The following is an 18953-nucleotide window of genomic DNA, read 5'->3' as shown; positions in this document are numbered from 1 at the left end:
CACATTGTTTTTAAATGTTTATATTAAAGTGTAATTAAAAAAAAATCCCTATTCCTGCATTTTGCTTTACAGAGCCTGCAGTTGTCCGCAACCTCTCTGTCTCTGAAATCACAACATCATCTGTGTCTCTGAACTGGACTCAACCAGAGGGAAACATATCCTTCTACAGAGTAAATTGGACTGGTAGCAATATTAGTCGGAATACCACAGAAACCTTCATTACCATTATTAGGCTGACTGCTGGAATGCAGTACAACTTCACGGTCACTGCAGTGGCTGGAGATAGCACAACTGAAGGAGAAGGCAGTCAAACAACCACTTTAACAAGTATGTTATTTTGCAAGTATTATTTTATGATTCAAAGGATATGGATTCATGGATAAGGTGAAAATGTCAATGTCAAAAATGGCTAAACAATCTAACCATAATTGGTTGTGGTTTTCTCTTTTCTGTCTATATTTCCATCAGTCATTGCAATGAACCTTTTCGATTGTGCTTTTGACAGAGCCTGAACAACCTGTGGACATTGTGGCTACGGGACGAGGAACCAGTCAGCTGAATGTGACCTGGACCTTGCGTAACGGGAGAGTGGACTCCTACATCGTGAACATATCTAATGCTGCTTTGAACAATACATCCAGCAATACCACACAGAGCAGGAAGGCCAGCTTCACTAGGTTACAGCCTGGGAGGGTTTATGAGGTCACAGTGACTTCTGTTGCTGGAACCTTTACGAACCAGTCTGCTCGGGTCCAGTTAGCCACCAGTAAGTCATGGTCAATGGTGCCTATACTATGCATTTACTGTAGTTGTAGTTTCTGAGAGTTTGTATGAGAGTGTGAGAATGTTTTCTCTGGTTTTGTCCCGAAGAAAAAGCTAATGTACCTAATGTGTGTTCGTGTGAACGAGAATTTGTGTTTGCAACTCTCCTAACATCACTCTTATTTCTCCTCCATAGAGCCCAACCCACCTGGACCCCTCAACATCACAGAGAGGACAACCAGCTCCCTCGTTGTCCAATGGACAACCCCGGATCTAATGACTGGAGCACAAGGCATCTCCTATAACATCAGCTACCTGCTTAATGGGACTGGTTTAGGAGAGAGAAACCAGTCTTCCTCTACTGCTGGTCTCAGCAGTAACCTGACCTCTCTGTCCTCTGGGACTTGCTACACCATCACAGTGAAAACCATGGGACCCCAGAATCTAGAAAGCACCAGTGTTTATACATCGGAATGTACCTGTGAGTACACTTGTGACAACCGTACAGTAGACTGTGCTCTGGGTGATGTTTTGACTGTGAAAATGTTCCAGAAATATTCTGAAACCTTTCTAATAATCCTACATGCTTTAACACATTTCATATCCTAGTGAGATCACTGATTTAAGGTAGATTTTTTTCTCTTCCTTCCTCCTAGTGCCCAAACCAGTGGTGAACCTCACAGCCACCCCGTTGTCCAACTCCTCAGTGAAGCTACAGTGGACTGACCCCGTGGAGGTTAAGAACTACTACACCTATAGAGTCCAGTACATAAAGGCTACAGTCCCTGAACAGCTAACAGTCAGTACCAACTTCACACAAGTCAATGACCTAGCACCTGGGACTGGCTACAACTTCATTGTTACCTCGGTAGCAGCAACGGGAAGCGAAGGAACTCCGGAACGCACGCTCTGTTACACTAGTAAGCCAGTGTTCTAAACTTCCAAAGGTATTCATAGAGGAATCCAAGAGCAATGCAAGTGCATTGTAGTTAGCCAGCAAACTGCAGTTACAAACTGCAGTTTCATTAACTCTGGGGGTAGTCAGGAGGTGTATAACAGTGTCTGCGAAATGATTCTGTGTTATAGATGATATTGATACGATATCTGCCCTCTTTGCCCTTCAGAGCCCAACATGGTCAGTAGCCTCACGGTTGAGGGTCTGAACACAACCGCTATCAGACTTTCCTGGCCCAAGCCAAATGACTACAAACCAACCTACTCTTATCTGGTGACCATCTCCAAGAGTGGTTCTGTGGTAGAGATCACCACGGTCGAGAAGTACACCTTCACCAATCTCATGCCTGGGAACTGTTATAACTGCTCTGTGGTCACGGTCGTCCAGGATGTTAAGTCTGATTCAATGGAGAAGATAATCTGCACAAGTACAGTTCTAAAGATCCCCCTTCCACCCTTCAACCCTTCATCCCTTCAACCCTTCAACCCTTCCTCACTTCAAGCCTTCCTCACTTCAACCCTTCATCCCTTCAACCATTCCTCACTTCAACCCTTCAGCCCTTCAACCCTTCATCCCTTTAACCCTTCATCACTTCAACCCTTCATCCCTTCAACCCTTCATCACTTCATCCCTTCAACCCTTCAACTCTTCATCCCTTCATCCCTTCAACCCTTCAAACCTTCATCCCTTCAACCCTTCATCCCTTCCTCACTTCAACCCTTCATCCCTTCAACCATTCCTCACTTCAACCCTTCAGCCCTTCAACCCTTCATCCCTTTAACCCTTCATCACTTCAACCCTTCATCCCTTCAACCCTTCATCACTTCATCCCTTCAACCCTTCAACTCTTCATCCCTTCATCCCTTCAACCCTTCAAACCTTCATCCCTTCAACCCTTCATCCCTTCCTCCCTTCAACCCTTCAAACCTTCATCCCTTCAACCCTTCATCCCTTCCTCCATTCAACCCTTCATCCCTTCAACTCTTCATCCCTTCATCCCTTCATCCCTTCATCCCTTCATCCCTTCAACCCTTCAACCCTTCCTCACTTCAACCCTTCATCCATTCAACCCTTCATCCCTTCATCCCTTCAACCCTTCATCCCTTCAACCCTTCCTCCCTTTGACCCTTCAACCCTTCATCCCTTCAACTCTTCATCCCTTCATCCCTTCATCCCTTCATCCCTTCAACCCTTCAACCCTTCCTCACTTCAACCCTTCCTCACTTCAATCCTTCATCCCTTCATCCCTTCATCCCTTCAACCCTTCAACCCTTCCTCCCTTCATCCCTTCAACTCTTCATTCCATCAACCCTTCCTCCCTTCAACCCTTCATCCCTTCCTCCATTCAACACTTCATCCCTTGGCTTTCTCCCCTTCTCACTTTTACCTTTTTTACATAGCAAAGTGGATTTCATCCGAGATGGGTGACAGTGCGGATTTCATATATAAGCCAAGTTAAAGACACTTACACAATTAACACATTTAACATCACACTTTTAGGATCTCTGTATCTCTAGTCTAAAATGTGAAATGTTAACGTTTTTTCCCCTTCTATCCACCCTTCAGAACCTGCGGTGGTGGAAAACCTCGTCGCCATAGGAACAACAACCAACATGAGTGTGAGCTGGTATAAACCTATGGGACAGGTGGACAACTACACCGTTACTATCTACAAAAACAATGTGATGGAAAACAACCGTACCATAACCAACAACTATCTACAAGTTGTGTTCCAGAACCTGAAGCCAGGGAACGTCTATGTTGTCAAAGTGGCCACCAATAGTGGACCGCTCACTGAGGCACTAAATGTTACAAATGCAACTTGTAAGTCAGTCAATGTTTATAAAAGTCCAACATTCCAACTGTACTCCATTTGTTTAGCATGGACCAATTTGTGTAAATTCATATTTGGTGGTGGAGATTCCACGTCTGGGTTTTCAAGTCTTCATTAACCCACATGAGTTCATTCTATATTTTTCTGAATAGCATATACAGCACAATGCCAGAGATAGATCATAATCTAGATGGAATGTTGTCTGATGTCATCCCATGCCTGAGTCACTCCATCGGCAATCTCTTCCATAAGTGACTTCTCCCTGGTTTGTTACCAGATCCCAACCCTCCTGGAGGCATCATAGTGGTGGGCCAGACCACTGGTTCCATCAACATCAGCTGGGCCCAGCCCCTGAACATGGACCTAGGTCAGTACAGCTTCTCTGTGTTCCATCTGGACCAGCAGAACCTGACGGAACACAACTGGACCCTCCTGGAGAACCTCCAGTCTGGAACACTCTACAACATCTCTGTGGTAACTGTTGGGCCGTTTGACTACAGGAGCACAGTGGTGACGACGGCCAACTCTACCAGTGAGTGACTACTGAACACATACATTTACACAGTATCTGCACAGCACGTGTGCTAGCAAGGAGGTCCTGGGTTTGAGCCTCGGTGTGAGCCGAATCAGGAGGAAGCAGTACTCGCAAAGCATGACGTCCGTTACACACACACTCATGTGTACACACACAGATTGAACATGTTCGTTAATTATCTTTGTTGTTCCTTTGTCCCAGGACCCCAGTCTGTGATCAGGCTGATTGAGGCAGGAATCACAACCACCAATGTGACTCTAGTCTGGTTTCAGCCAGAGAGCAAACCAGGCTACTCCTTCAGGGTGGAGGTCACCAACTGGTCTGTCACCGCCAACACCAGGATGAGCAACTACAACTACACCACCATCACCGGGCTACAGTCTGGGAGCAACTACACCTTTACAGTGACAACACTCACAGGGGACGGCACCATGGCAACCCCGGTGATGGTGTCTTATTTTACAAGTACGTTCCCATGGCAATAAAACTAACCTCAGTTTAACTTTAAGAGTTATTTTATCTTTCTAAATTGGTATTAATAAGAGTACAGCATATGTTGATCAGCATTCACTTCTTTGTATACTGAAGACTAACCTAAGATCCTCTGTTTCCAGGACCATTCACCATTAGTGGTTTGGTAGCCTCTACAGTGAACACAACCACTGTGAATCTGACCTGGACCAAACCCCCTCAGTACCAGAGTGGTTACACATACCGTATCCAGACTGAGGGGTGCGTGTCCGCTCCCACAAACCACACCACGGCGACAGGAGAGGGGGACCTCATCTCAGAACTCACACCAGGAACCAGATGCACCTTCAGTGTTTCCGTCAAGGCACTGAACAGCATAGAGGGAGAATCCGTCTCAACCTCTCAGTACACAAGTCAGATCTCCTTCCTTTTTATCTTTTTAGTTATTTGGTGTTTTTCTAAAAACTCTCAAAAGGATTTCTTATTGCTTCATATCTACCCCCTCTCTTCTGTCTAACATCCCCCCCTCTCTGTTCCTCTCTCCCTCTCTACCAGAGCCTGAGTCTGTCAATACGTTCATCTACAACAATGGTAGCAACAGCACCATAGTGGTGCGCTGGGAAGCGCCCAGAGGAAACGTAGAGCATTATATAGTCTATTTGAACAAGGTCCTTTTCTCAGATTTGCTGAACTCCAGCATTTGGTCAACATCCTTCCTTAACCTGTCAGCTGGCAGAAACTACACAGCCGTGGTGACCACTATCAGTGGGCCCTTCAACGCTTCATCAGAACCTGCAACTACAGCAACTTGTGAGTTTGAGGGAGGAGATGGAGGGAAAAGTCCCAGAGTTCTACTAATTATGCCTCTTTTATCTGTTAGAGTTCATTCATTTGTTTCCACTGTTTAGTCTAAGACAAATATTTTTTCTCTTTCTCACTTAACCAGAGATAACATTCAAGATTATTTGTACAAGGAAATTCAATTCACAGATGTTATTGGCAACATATATAAACTGACATTCCTGTCCAAATCTCTCTCAGATCCCAACCAGCCTGGGCCCATCGTGATCTTGGAGAAGACCACTAGTTCTATCTCTGTGGAGTGGGGTGAAGCTCCTCTGATGACCAACACCACCTTCAGTTACCTAGTGACCTACCTGTCAACGCAACTAAACAACAAGACGGTCACTCTGACAAACACCAGTCACACACTGTCCAATCTGTCCTCTGGAACACCCTACAATATCTCTGTGGCTACAGTGGGAGTGCTAGGGCTCCAGAGTGAGAAGGTCTGGAGCAGTTTGGTCACGACCAGTGAGTGTCAACACACACATACTACATACATGACATACGAGCACACACACACACACACACACACACACACACACACACACACACACACACACACACACACACACACACACACACACACACACACACACACACACACACACACACACACACACACTACACACTACACACACACACACACACTACACACACACAGTGGCAATAAAAAGTATGTGAACCCTTTGGAATTATCTGGATTTCTGCATAAATTGGTCATCAAATTTGATATGATCTTCATCTAAGTCACAAAAATAGACAGACATAGTGTGCTTAAACTAATAACACACACATTTTTCTTGTCTATATTGAATATATCATTTAAACATTCACAGTGTAGGTTGGAAAAAGGTATGTGAACCCCTAGGCTAATGACTTCTGCAAAAGCTAATTGGAGTCAGGAGTCATCTAACCTGGAGTACAATCAATGAGATGAGATTGGAGATGTTGGTTAGAGCTGCCTTGCCCTATAAAAAACACTCACAAAATTTGAGTTTGCTATTCACAAGAAGAATTGCCTGATGTGAACCATGCCTCGAACAAAATAGATCTCAGAAGACGTAAGATTAAGAAGCTGGAAAGGGTTACAAAGGTATCTCTAAAAGCCTTGATGTTCATCAGTCCACGGTAAGACAAATTCTTTATCAATGAAGAAAGTTCAGCACTGTTGCTACTCTCCCTAGGAGTGGCCGTCCTGCAAAGATGACTGCAAGAGCACAGCGCAGAATACTCAATGAGGTTAAGAAGAATCCTACAGATATCTCTGGAACATACTAACATCTCTGTTGACGAGTCTACGAAATGTAAAAAACACTAAACAAGAATGGTGTTCATGGGAGGACACTACGGAAGAAGCCACTGTTGTCAAAAAAAAACATTGCTGCACGTTTGAAGTTTGCAAAAGTGCACCTGGATGTTCCACAGCACTACTGGCAAAATATTTTGTGGACAGATGAAACTACAGTTGAGTTGCTTGGAAGGAACACACAACACTGTGCGGCGAAAAAAAGGCACAGGACACCAACATCAAAACCTCATCCCAACTGTAAAGTATGGTGGAGGGAGCATCATGATTTGGGGCTGCTTTGCTGCCTCAGGGCCTGGACAGCTTGTTATCATCATTGGAAACATGAATTCCCAAACCATGATGTGGACAGTTGGGTGATGCAATAGGACAACAACCCAAACAACAGAAGTAAATGAACAACAGAATGGCTTCAACAGAAGAAAATACACCTTCTGTAGTGGCCCAGTCAGAGTCCTGACCTCAACCCGATTGAGATGCTGTGGCATGACCTCGAGTGCAGTTCACACCAGACATCCCAAGAATATTGCTGAACAGAAAATGTTTTGTAAAGAGGAATGGTCCAAAATTCCTCCTGACCGTTGTGCAGGTCTGATCCGCAACTACAGAAAACGTTTGGTTGAGGTTATTGCTGCCAAAGGAGGGTCAACCAGTTATTAAATCCAAGGGTTCACATACTTTTCCCACCATGCACTGTGAATGTTTACATGGTGTGTTCAATAAAGACATGAAAACATATAATTTTTTGTGTGTTATTAGTTTAAGCAGACTGTGTTTGTCTATTGCTGTGACCTAGATAAAGATCAGATCAAATGTTATGACCAATTTATGCAGAAATCCAGGTATTTTCAAGAGTTAACATACTTTTTCTTGCCACTGTATATGACATGTGAGCACACACACACTACATGCATGACATGTGAGCACACACACACTACATGCATGACATGCGAGCACACACACACACTACATACATGACATGCGAGCACACACACACAACACACACACACACACACACACACACACACACTACATACATGACATACAAGCACACACACACACACTACATGCATGACATGCGAGCACACACACACACTACATACATGACATGCGAGCACACACAACACACACACACACACACACACACACATACTACATACATGACATACAAGCACACACACACACACTACATGCATGACATGCGAGCACACACACACACTACATACATGACATGCGAGCACACACACAACACACAGACTAATTTCTGAGCACATACACTCAAGCACACCCACTTACAATCCCAGCCCTGAGACGTTTGTATTCTGTGTTCATAGCTATTGTTACACTAACCTCTCTATACTTCATTACATTTCATTTCCCAGGACCAGAGAGTGTGCAGTCCCTCAGTGTAGTGACAGCAGAGGAGAACATAACATTGACCTGGAACAAGCCTGTGGATCACAAACCAAGCTACCACTACTCTGTGATCTGGACCAACTCTGGGTTAATCATCAGTAACACAACCACACTTATGGAAAAGCTAATGATCGATCAATTGGTTCCTGGTAGTCTGTATAATTTCACAGTGACAACAGAGACAGCTGACGGAACAAAGGGAGCTCCAGTCTCATACTCCAGCTGCACTAGTAAGATCATAACATACTTTACATGCTTTCACATGTAGGCTACCATACTGTACCACCAGTGTGTGATGCATTAATAATGCATATAGGGATTTATAAAGGACATACTATCATTACTATCACCTACAGACACTGATCCAGATTTACTATCACCTACAGACACCCATCCAGATTTACTATCACCTACAGACACTGATCCAGATTTACTATCACCTACAGACACCGATCCAGATTTACTATCACCTGCAGACACCGATCCAGATTTACTATCACCTACAGACACTGATCCAGATTAACTATCACCTACAGACACTGATCCAGATTTACTATCACCTACAGACACTGATCCAGATGTACTATCACCTACAGACACTGATCCAGATTTATAAAGGACATAATATCATTACTATCACCTACAGACACTGATCCAGATTTATAAAGGACATACTATCATTACTATCACCTACAGACACTGATCCAGATTTATAAAGGACATACTATCATTACTATCACCTACAGACACTGATCCAGATTTATAAAGGACATACTATCATTACTATCACCTACAGACACTGATCCAGATTTATAAAGGACATACTATCATTACTATCACCTACAGACACTGATCCAGATTTATAAAGGACATACTATCATTACTATCACCTACAGACACTGATCCAGATTTATAAAGGACATACTATCATTACTATCACCTACAGACACTGATCCAGATTTATAAAGGACATACTATCATTACTATCACCTACAGACACTGATCCAGATTTATAAAGGACATACTATCATTACTATCACCTACAGACACTGATCCAGATTTATAAAGGACATACTATCATTACTATCACCTACAGACACTGATCCAGATTTATAAAGGACATACTATCATTACTATCACCTACAGACACTGATCCAGATTTATAAAGGACATACTATCATTACTATCACCTACAGACACTGATCCAGATTTATAAAGGACATACTATCATTACTATCACCTACAGACACTGATCCAGATTTATAAAGGACATACTATCATTACTATCACCTACAGACACTGATCCAGATTTATAAAGGACATAATATCATTACTATCACCTACAGACACTGATCCAGATTTATAAAGGACATACTATCATTACTATCACCTACAGACACTGATCCAGATTTATAAAGGACATACTATCATTACTATCACCTACAGACACTGATCCAGATTTATAAAGGACATACTATCATTACTATCACCTACAGACACTGATCCAGATTTACTATCACCTACAGACACTGATCCAGATTTATAAAGGACATAATATCATTACTATCACCTACAGACACTGATCCAGATTTATAAAGGACATACTATCATTACTATCACCTACAGACACTGATCCAGATTTATAAAGGACATACTATCATTACTATCACCTACAGACACTGATCCAGATTTATAAAGGACATACTATCATTACTATCACCTACAGACACTGATCCAGATTTATAAAGGACATACTATCATTACTATCACCTACAGACACTGATCCAGATTTATAAAGGACATACTATCATTACTATCACCTACAGACACTGATCCAGATTTATAAAGGACATACTATCATTACTATCACCTACAGACACTGATCCAGATTTATAAAGGACATACTATCATTACTATCACCTACAGACACTGATCCAGATTTATAAAGGACATACTATCATTACTATCACCTACAGACACTGATCCAGATTTATAAAGGACATACTATCATTACTATCACCTACAGACACTGATCCAGATTTATAAAGGACATACTATCATTACTATCACCTACAGACACTGATCCAGATTTATAAAGGACATACTATCATTACTATCACCTACAGACACTGATCCAGATATGGATCTTATTTTAGCTGTATTTTATTTTTGAACTGTGTTTTGATGTCTTGTAGTTGTAATGAAATTCAGACATGGTCTACACATTTCCTAGTAATAAAAATCTAAACTGAAAACCCTCTGTGTCTCCTTCACTGTGCCATAGATGCCAGCCCTGTGTCCAACCTGAAGTGTGACTCTCCTAACGACGCCAACGTGATCCTGTCCTGGACCAAACCCAAAGGTCTGTACCAGGGCTTCCAGATCACTGCTTATGAAACCAACCAACTCCCCCAGGACCAGGTGAGTACAGTAGATATTGATTGAATACATTTATGATTGGCTGATTGATTGATTAATTGAATTAATTCATTATTGATTTCATTAATAATTTCATGATTTATTGATTGGTTTAGGTACACTATAACACTAGTGGTGACTGTACGCCAGCCTGTGGCCACACAGTCTCTGACCTTAAGCACAATACAGACTACATCCTGACTGTAACCACTCTGGGCTGTGGGAGTTCCAGCACCATCCAAACCCTCACCTGCAAGACTGCCATTAATGGTATGTGATAAAACAATTGCAATTGCAATGTAGGCTCAAATTTGATGCAATAGGATAGAATATAACAACATAATTACCCTCACAATTTGAAAATGTATGTTTTCACACAAGACGTTGACAGATATTAAAACCATTATGTCTCGATAACTCTGTTCAACCAAAGTCCTGTGGAACTCCCTCAGGACCCAGGTAGCTACAGCTCTTTTACTGTACAAACCACCTGTATGTAATACATTTATACAATTATTCATAGTAATGTATTCATATAGGCACTTATAAGGCACTTTGACCTATTATGAATGCTTATAGCAAATCTTATAATACGCTATAGGGTCATAAAAGGCATTATGAAGGTTTTCGGAGTATATCACAAGGCGTCCTCTTACCTTTTTTTCTCTTCCTTCTTCTCTGTAGCTGTCATCGGTGTGGCTGTCGGGGTAACGATTGGAGTTTTTGCCATCCTCTTCATCATCACCGTTGGCTTAATCATCTACTGGAGGAGGTGAGCGATCATCATCATCATCATCACTCGATAAATTACATGTTTTTGGAAGGTCATATGATTTTTGTGTGCTTTTGTTGTTACAGACAAACCAAGAAAGACACTTCAGACATCCAGATTCACTCCATGAGGTGATTTCTTCTGATCTTTCACTTGTTTCTGTCTCAGTTTGAAAGTTAATGAAACTGTAATTCTGTAATATAAGAGAATATTTGTCATAAAATTACTTAAGTTTTTCTTTAACTGCTAACATAACTCTCTTTTTATTTCTCTCTCTTTATTTCCAGAGCTAAAGTGTGAGTATTAACTCTTATGGTAACAGTAGACTTGACCCATTGAATGATGCAGCACTGTTGCTTGGTGTCACGCATGTGTTTGTGTTAATGCTTGTCTCCTGTGTCTCTATGAGCAGAAGCGTGCCCGTGAGGGTGGAGGACTACGAGGCTTATTACAAGAGGCAGAAAGCAGACTCCAACTGTGGTTTCGCCGAGGAGTTTGAGGTAAAACATAAAGCTATTTATTCAATCATACACATGATATGGATTTTTTCATCAGGCAGCAGTTGATTTTCTGTATTCGGTAAATATGCCTGTGTTTGCTTGTTTGCTACTGGTGCCTGGTGGCCTAATATCTCCCTCTCCTTCTAGGACCTGAAGCCAGTGGGAAAAGCCCAAGCTAAAATCAGTGCTGAGGCCACGGAGAACAAGCCGAAGAACCGCTACAACAACGTGCTTCCCTGTGAGTCTACCATAACCCCTGACCCTTGACCCCTGTCTCCATGACAATGGCCCCTGTCCTCCTGCCACAGCTAGCCACAGCTACCATTGCTAATCATAACCAATCCTCCATCCTCATTGTCGAACAGACTAACTAAATCCTTTGTTTATTCAATAGCTCAGAGTTTGACTATAGGCTACATGTGCACCACAAAGTCAGAAAAGGGACCAAATGATTAGCGTGAGGCACATGGGCTACTAACAGCTTACTACACAATATACACTTTGTAACATTATTACTTTCTTAGCTAGAGTATACATATCTCCCTGGTATATTACATAATTTATGCAGCAGCATACAATATATTTTTGGACTTATGTTGTTGTGCTGTGCTCACTTCCTCATTGTTGAATTTGCCATTTCCAACTTGTTGTGTAATGTGTTTGTCCAATGGCCAATGAGCACCAATACGTTTTATCTATAATTTTTCTTCATTATTTCTCTTCATATGACAACGATTGAAAATGATTTGCCAGTAGATTGTCGACTTGATTCATGATCATGACCGTTAGCTAAGATTTTGAAAGTATGTTGACATGATCAGTCCAATCAAAGCTACTGTACATATAATTTGATTTGAGGTCATTTTATCTGTGGCCAATAACCTTGAGCCTTCTTGGATGGGCACTTATAATGTAACTCTATGTCAGAAGCCAAAGTGCTAGAATTTTCGAGGTCTCCCCTTACACTTCGGGGTGACGTAGTGTCCCCATGAGTGACAGAACACGGAGCCAATCACAGCGCAATGCTCCGTATTTTCTGCTGGCTTGCCCCACCACCACCACCACAGAAAGCACTGAGCTAGGCTGGAACACCAGCATTTTGGAGCTGCAATACTCAAGAAAACAAAAAAGAGACCATGTTTGTATGCAGTTTTATTAACTCAATGATATATATATTTTTACATTGTGACACGTATTAATGCCAAAATAACATGCAAACCAGCCAAGCTGTGGGGCTCAAAACAGGTGGGGCTCTGGATGACAGGCTGCCACTGGGGCAGAGTGACAGGAATTCTCTTTCATTTCTATCGATCCTCATTCCTCCTCTTTCCCACATCCCAGATGATTCCTCTAGAGTGAAACTGTCCATCCATGGGAGTCCATTCGACGACTACATCAATTCTAACTACATCCCGGTAAATACTGACCTGTCATCATCATCATCTTCATCCTAATCCTCTTTCTCCGACACTCTGCGCTTCAGCTCTGCTCTGGGGTTATTTCACAAATATGATCGATATAGCTAGATAACTTCAATTAAGACTCAGATATAGGTCTTCATTGTCAGGTTATAGCTAGAGTTAGTAGTATTGAGTCAGTTACATCACATCCATCTCACATTAACCAGGAGATACAGACAAGTATGAAAAGGTTTAGGAAAGTTAGATGGTGATTGTAGTAGATGCTTACGTACTGGGTTAATATGTGTCCTTTGCCAGGGTTACAACTCCAGGAAGGAGTTTATTGCGGCCCAAGGTCCTTTGCCCATCACCGTCAATGAGTTCTGGAGGATGATCTGGGAGAAGAACGTCCAGACTCTGGTCATGCTGACACGCTGTAATGAACAGGGACGAGTGAGTGCATACACACATATATACACGTGTGCGCACACACACACACACACTCAGACACACATATATACGTGTGCACGCACACACACATGAGACACCACACTTAACAGATTCAAGACCAGCTCGGTCTCGACTCTTCAGTCGGCCAGCCCAAGCAGGTTGTTGTTCAAAAGATGGTGACCAAAATGATCATATTTACAGAAACAGAAACCCCCAAATAATCATATTTACAGAAACAGGAAACCCCAAATTATCATATTTACAGAAACAGAAAACCCCAAATTATCATATTTACAGAAACAGGAAACCCCAAATTATCATATTTACAGAAACAGGAAACCCCAAATTATCATATTTACAGAAACAGAAAACCCCAAATAATCATATTGATAGAAACAGAAAATCCCATATTTATCAGGACTCAGGATATGACCCAGATGCAGACACGGGAGGCGGATAATACAGTTCTCAGATCATTTATTAGAAACACGGGGCAGGAAAGGGGCAAGTCAAGGGCAGGCAGAGGTTCGTGATCAGGTCAGAGTCAGACAGGTACAGGACAGCAGACAGGCTCAGGGTCCGGGCAGGCAGAGGTTCGTGATCAGGTCAGAGTCAGACAGGTACAGGACAGCAGACAGGCTCGGGGTCCGGGCAGGCAGAGGTTCGTGATCAGGTTAGAGTCAGACAGGTACAGGACAGCAGACAGGCTCGGGGTCCGGGCAGGCAGAGGTTCGTGATCAGGTCAGAGTCAGACAGGAGGTACAGGTACAGGACAGCAGACAGGCTCAGGGTCCGGGCAGGCAGAGGTTCGTGATCAGGTCAGAGTCAGGCAGGTACAGGACGGCAGACAGGCTCGGGGTCAGGGCAGGCAGAATGGTCAGAACCGGGAAAAACTAGGAAACAGAACTAGAGAAACAGGAAGGAGGGAAAGACCGCCGGTAAGAAAAGACGAACTGGCAACAGAGGTATAATGAGAAGATGGGGGGGATACCTAGTCAGTTGTCCAACTGAATGTATCTTCTGCATTTAACCCAACCCCTATGAATCAGAGAGGTACAGGGGGCTGCCTTAATCGACATTCATGTCTTTGGCACCCAGGGAACAATGGGTTAACTGCCTTGCTCAGAGGTAGAACAACAGATGTTTACCTTGTCAGCTCAGGGATTCGATCCTGCAACCTTCCGGTTAATAGCTCAATGCTCTAACCTGCTCTAGCCCTAGGCGGCAACTGGCAACACCTGGAGGGGGGTGGAGACAAGCACCAAGACAGGTGAAAGAGATCAGGGTGTGATTTTTTTTAATATTGACAGAAAAAAAAGAAAATAATCATATTTACAGAAATATAAAACGCCAAATGATCATACAGTTGAAGTCGGAAGTTTACATACACTTAGGTTGGAGTCATTAAAACTCGTTTTTCCCCACTCCACAAATTTCTTGTTAACAAACTATAGTTTTGGTAAGTCGGTTAGGACATCCACTTTGTGCATGACACAAGTCATTTTTCCAACGATTGTTTACAGACAGATTTTTTCCCTTATAATGCACTGTATCACAATTCTAGTGGGTCAGAAGTTTACATACACTAAGTTGACTGTGCCTTTAAACAGCTTGGAAAATTCCAGAAAATGATGTAATGGCTTTAGAAGCTTCTGATAGGCTAATTGACATAATTTGAATCAATTGGAGGTGTACTTGTGGATGTATTTCAAGGCCTACCTTCAAACTCAGTGCCTCTTTGTTTGACATCGTCGGAAAATCAAAAGAAATCAGCCAAGACCTCAGAAAAATAATTGTAGACCTCCACAAATCTGGTTCATCCTTGGGAGCAATTTCCAAATGCCTGAAGGTACCACATTATTCTGTACAAACAATAGTACGCAAGTAGGAAGGAAGGAGACGCGTTCTGTTTCCTAGAGATTAACGTACTGTGGTGCGAAAAGTGCAAATCCATCCCAGATCAACAGCAAAAGACCTTGTGAACATGCTAGAGGAAACAGGTACAAAGTATCTCTATCCATAGTAAAACGAGTCCTATATCGACACAACGTGAAAGGCCGCTCAGCAAGGAAGAAGCCACTGCTCCAAAACCGCCATAAAAAAGCCAGACTACGGATTGCAACTGCAAATGGGGACAAAGATCGTACTTTTTGGAGAAATGTCCTCTGGTCTGATTAAACAAAAATAGAAATGTTTGTCCTTAAATGACCATCGTTCTTGAAAACGGGGGAGGCTTGCAAGCCGAAGAACACCCTCCCAACCGTGACGCACGGGGTTGGCAGCATCATGTTGTGGGGGTGCTTTGCTGCAGGAAGGACTGGTGCACTTCACAAAATAAATGGCATCATGAGGAAAGAAAATGATTTGGCTATATTGAAGCAACATCTCAAGACATCAGTCGCTAAGTTAAAAGCTATGTCGCAAATGGATCTTCCAAATGGACAATGACCCCAAGCATACTTCCAAAGTTGTGGCAAAATGGCTTAAGGACAACAAAGTCAAGGTATTGGAGGGGCCATCACAAAGCCCTGACCTCAATCCTATAGAAAATTTGTGGGCAGAACTGAAAAAGCGTGTATGAGCAAGGAGGCCTACAAACCTGACTCAGTTACAGCAGCTAGGTCAGGAGGAATGGGCCAAAATTTACCCAACTTATTGTGGGAAGCTTGTGGAAGGCTCCCCGAAACGTTTGACCCAGTTTAAACAATTTAAAGGCAATGCTACCAAATACTAATTGAGTGTATGTAAACTTCTGACCCACTGGGAATGTGATGAAAGAAATAAAAGCTGAAATAAATCATTCTCTCTACTATTATTCTGACATTTCAGTGGTGATCCTAACTGACCTAAGGCAGGGAATTTTTACTAGGATTAAATGTCAGGAATTGTGAAAAACTGAGTTTAAATGTATTTGCCTAAGGAGTATGTAAACTTCCGACTTCAACTGTATATACAGAAACAGACAACCAAAATGATCATATTTACAGAAATAGAAAACCAAAATGATCATATTTACAGAAACAGAAAACCCAAAAGGCATACCAGCAGGTAGCCTAGTGGTTAGAGTGTTGGGCCAGTAACCGAAAGGTTGCTAGATTGAATCCCCGAGCTGACATGGTAAAAATCTGTTGTTCTGCCCCTGAACAAGACAGTTAATCCACTGTTTCTAGGCCGTCATTGTAAATAAGAATTTGTTCTTAACTGATTTACCTAGTTAAAAAAATTGAAAAACAATGACATGCCCCCAGGATGAGGGGCTAACCTGTCTCCTTCGCCAAACCTTCACAATGTTCTCACACTAAACCAGCCTTTCTCAAACCTCTCCTCTGGGACTCTAGTTTGTATACATTCCATGTATTTGAACTACTCTAGTTCAACTGATTCCACTTATCGACTTATGCACGAGCCCTTGAATCAGGTGTAGTATTGTGAATTGTCTGGAGTTCCCAGGGGAGAGGTTTGAGAAGGACTGCACTAAGCTACCCCAATTCATAACACTCACACAACCACCTCTCTCCTCAGGTGAAATGTGAGAAATACTGGCCATCTGAGACCAAGCACTTTCAGAATATCACCGTGACAACAACCTCTGAAATCCCCCTAGAAGACTGGACCATCAGGGATTTTGACGTAAAAAATGTAAGTTCCTGTGATAATGAGTGAAACCAATATTACTGATGTATTCCTCTTCAGCTACTTAGTGGGTAAAACATGGCTCTGGGAAAAACGATCCCTTCCCTATAAACAAAAGACGTAAAAATATGTTGATTGTTTTTTGATCTGACTGCGACTCTGTGAATCGGATCCTGGAAGGGGGCATTACATGTTACACATATATTAATGGTAATCAGGGACGGTCTCTGTGTTTATGATTGGCTGACAGGTGAGGACAGCAGAGACACGCTCGGTGCGTCACTTCCACTTCACAGCCTGGCCGGACCACGGCGTCCCCGAGACCACGGAGCTGCTCATCAACTTCAGACACCTGGTCCGAGAACACATGGACCAGTACTCACGCCACTCCCCCACTGTCGTCCACTGCAGGTAAACACACAGTTTCTCACAATTAACTTCAAGAAGTGTTATTGGCTTGAACAGTAAATTAACATTACTTCTTTCTCATCTCTCTCCCTCTTTCTCTTTCTGTCTCTCTCCCCTCAGTGCGGGTGTGGGTCGTACCGGTACCTTCATAGCCATCGACCGGCTGATCTTCCAGATAGAGAGGGACAGTATGGTGGACGTGTACGGCACCATCCACGACCTGCGCATGCACCGGCCCCTCATGGTTCAGACCGAGGTCACTGTTCTACTTTTCAGCATGTTTGGTGGTTAATTAAAGGCTTACTGTAAAATCCATCCCTGTGGTTAAAAGTGGAAGTTATGCTAATGGAGGCTTATGTGGTCTCTAGGTGAAATGTTTTGACATCTGAATGGTCAGTTTGCTTCATCATATTGAACTATATTGTGTTACTGTCTTACAGGACCAGTATTTGTTCCTAAACCAGTGTGCCATAGACATAATCCGATCCAGAACTGGAACCAACGTGGACTTAATCTACCAGAACACGGCTGCACTCAGCATCTACGAGAACGTAGAACCCAGGAAAGATACAGCTAAGAATGGCTACCACAACACATAGGCCTCACGTCCACTGCTCTGTCTCTCCCATCCTCCCGTCTGTCAGACAGGCCTGTAGAGAAGGGTTTAGAAAAGGGATTGTTCACTCGCACTGATCATGTTGCCTTACACTGTAGTCTTTTTTCAAATCAAACTGGTTTTCTAGTATTTATTTGGTCACGTTTTATGATAGTTGGAAAAATAACATGGAAGATAACGGTTTTTTGAGAGGAACGGATGCACAAATTCCATCCAAAGACCAATAATGGAATGTACATCAAATTATATTTTAGAGATGTAATTCTTATATTTCCATATTTGTATATTGCTGCTACTTCCGAATATCTGCTTACCGTAAATTCCGGACTATAAGCCGCAACTTTTTTCCCAGCTTTGAACCTCGCGGCTTAAACAATGACGCGGCTAATATATGGATTTTTCCCGCTTTAAATGTTTTAAAAAAAAACACACATTCTGTGACGTGCTCAGTTTTTTTGGCGGCATGAAGCTTTCATTAGACCAATGAAATTGCCGAACGGGTTAAGGTCAAACAACTTTTTTGTTTACTGTTTAGATTAAATCGAGCGCTCTCAAACTTCCCATCATTCTGATTACGGTAGTCATTTTGTCACCCTCATCATGGCAAAGACACGGGGAAATGCATATGATG

The 18953-nt window shown here is 42.6% G+C and overlaps 1 protein-coding gene across 9 annotated transcripts in view; it reads left to right on the top strand.

The window, feature by feature from the left end:
* LOC115192769 (receptor-type tyrosine-protein phosphatase eta) overlaps window positions 1-18737 on the top strand; it is a 110451-nt gene extending 91714 nt beyond the window's left edge. For all 9 annotated transcript variants that reach the window (XM_029751604.1, XM_029751608.1, XM_029751607.1 and 6 more), the window contains 25 exons: window positions 73-327; window positions 506-766; window positions 959-1243; window positions 1419-1682; window positions 1887-2144; window positions 3284-3541; window positions 3829-4083; window positions 4288-4551; window positions 4701-4970; window positions 5113-5367; window positions 5599-5871; window positions 8092-8355; window positions 10410-10546; window positions 10660-10813; window positions 11228-11315; window positions 11402-11446; window positions 11603-11611; window positions 11728-11815; window positions 11963-12053; window positions 13157-13230; window positions 13534-13668; window positions 17188-17304; window positions 17549-17709; window positions 17827-17962; window positions 18147-18737. In XM_029751604.1, coding sequence (XP_029607464.1) covers window positions 73-327; window positions 506-766; window positions 959-1243; window positions 1419-1682; window positions 1887-2144; window positions 3284-3541; window positions 3829-4083; window positions 4288-4551; window positions 4701-4970; window positions 5113-5367; window positions 5599-5871; window positions 8092-8355; window positions 10410-10546; window positions 10660-10813; window positions 11228-11315; window positions 11402-11446; window positions 11603-11611; window positions 11728-11815; window positions 11963-12053; window positions 13157-13230; window positions 13534-13668; window positions 17188-17304; window positions 17549-17709; window positions 17827-17962; window positions 18147-18305 — 4556 coding nt within the window. In that variant the 3' untranslated portion in view covers window positions 18306-18737. The remainder of the gene's footprint in view (window positions 1-72; window positions 328-505; window positions 767-958; window positions 1244-1418; window positions 1683-1886; window positions 2145-3283; window positions 3542-3828; window positions 4084-4287; window positions 4552-4700; window positions 4971-5112; window positions 5368-5598; window positions 5872-8091; window positions 8356-10409; window positions 10547-10659; window positions 10814-11227; window positions 11316-11401; window positions 11447-11602; window positions 11612-11727; window positions 11816-11962; window positions 12054-13156; window positions 13231-13533; window positions 13669-17187; window positions 17305-17548; window positions 17710-17826; window positions 17963-18146) is intronic.
* Window positions 18738-18953: the final 216 nt, after the last annotated feature.

Source organism: Salmo trutta, chromosome 4 (assembly GCF_901001165.1).
Source record: "Salmo trutta chromosome 4, fSalTru1.1, whole genome shotgun sequence".
Lineage (NCBI taxonomy): Eukaryota > Metazoa > Chordata > Actinopteri > Salmoniformes > Salmonidae > Salmo > Salmo trutta.
This window is presented reverse-complemented; position numbering and strand designations above follow the sequence as displayed.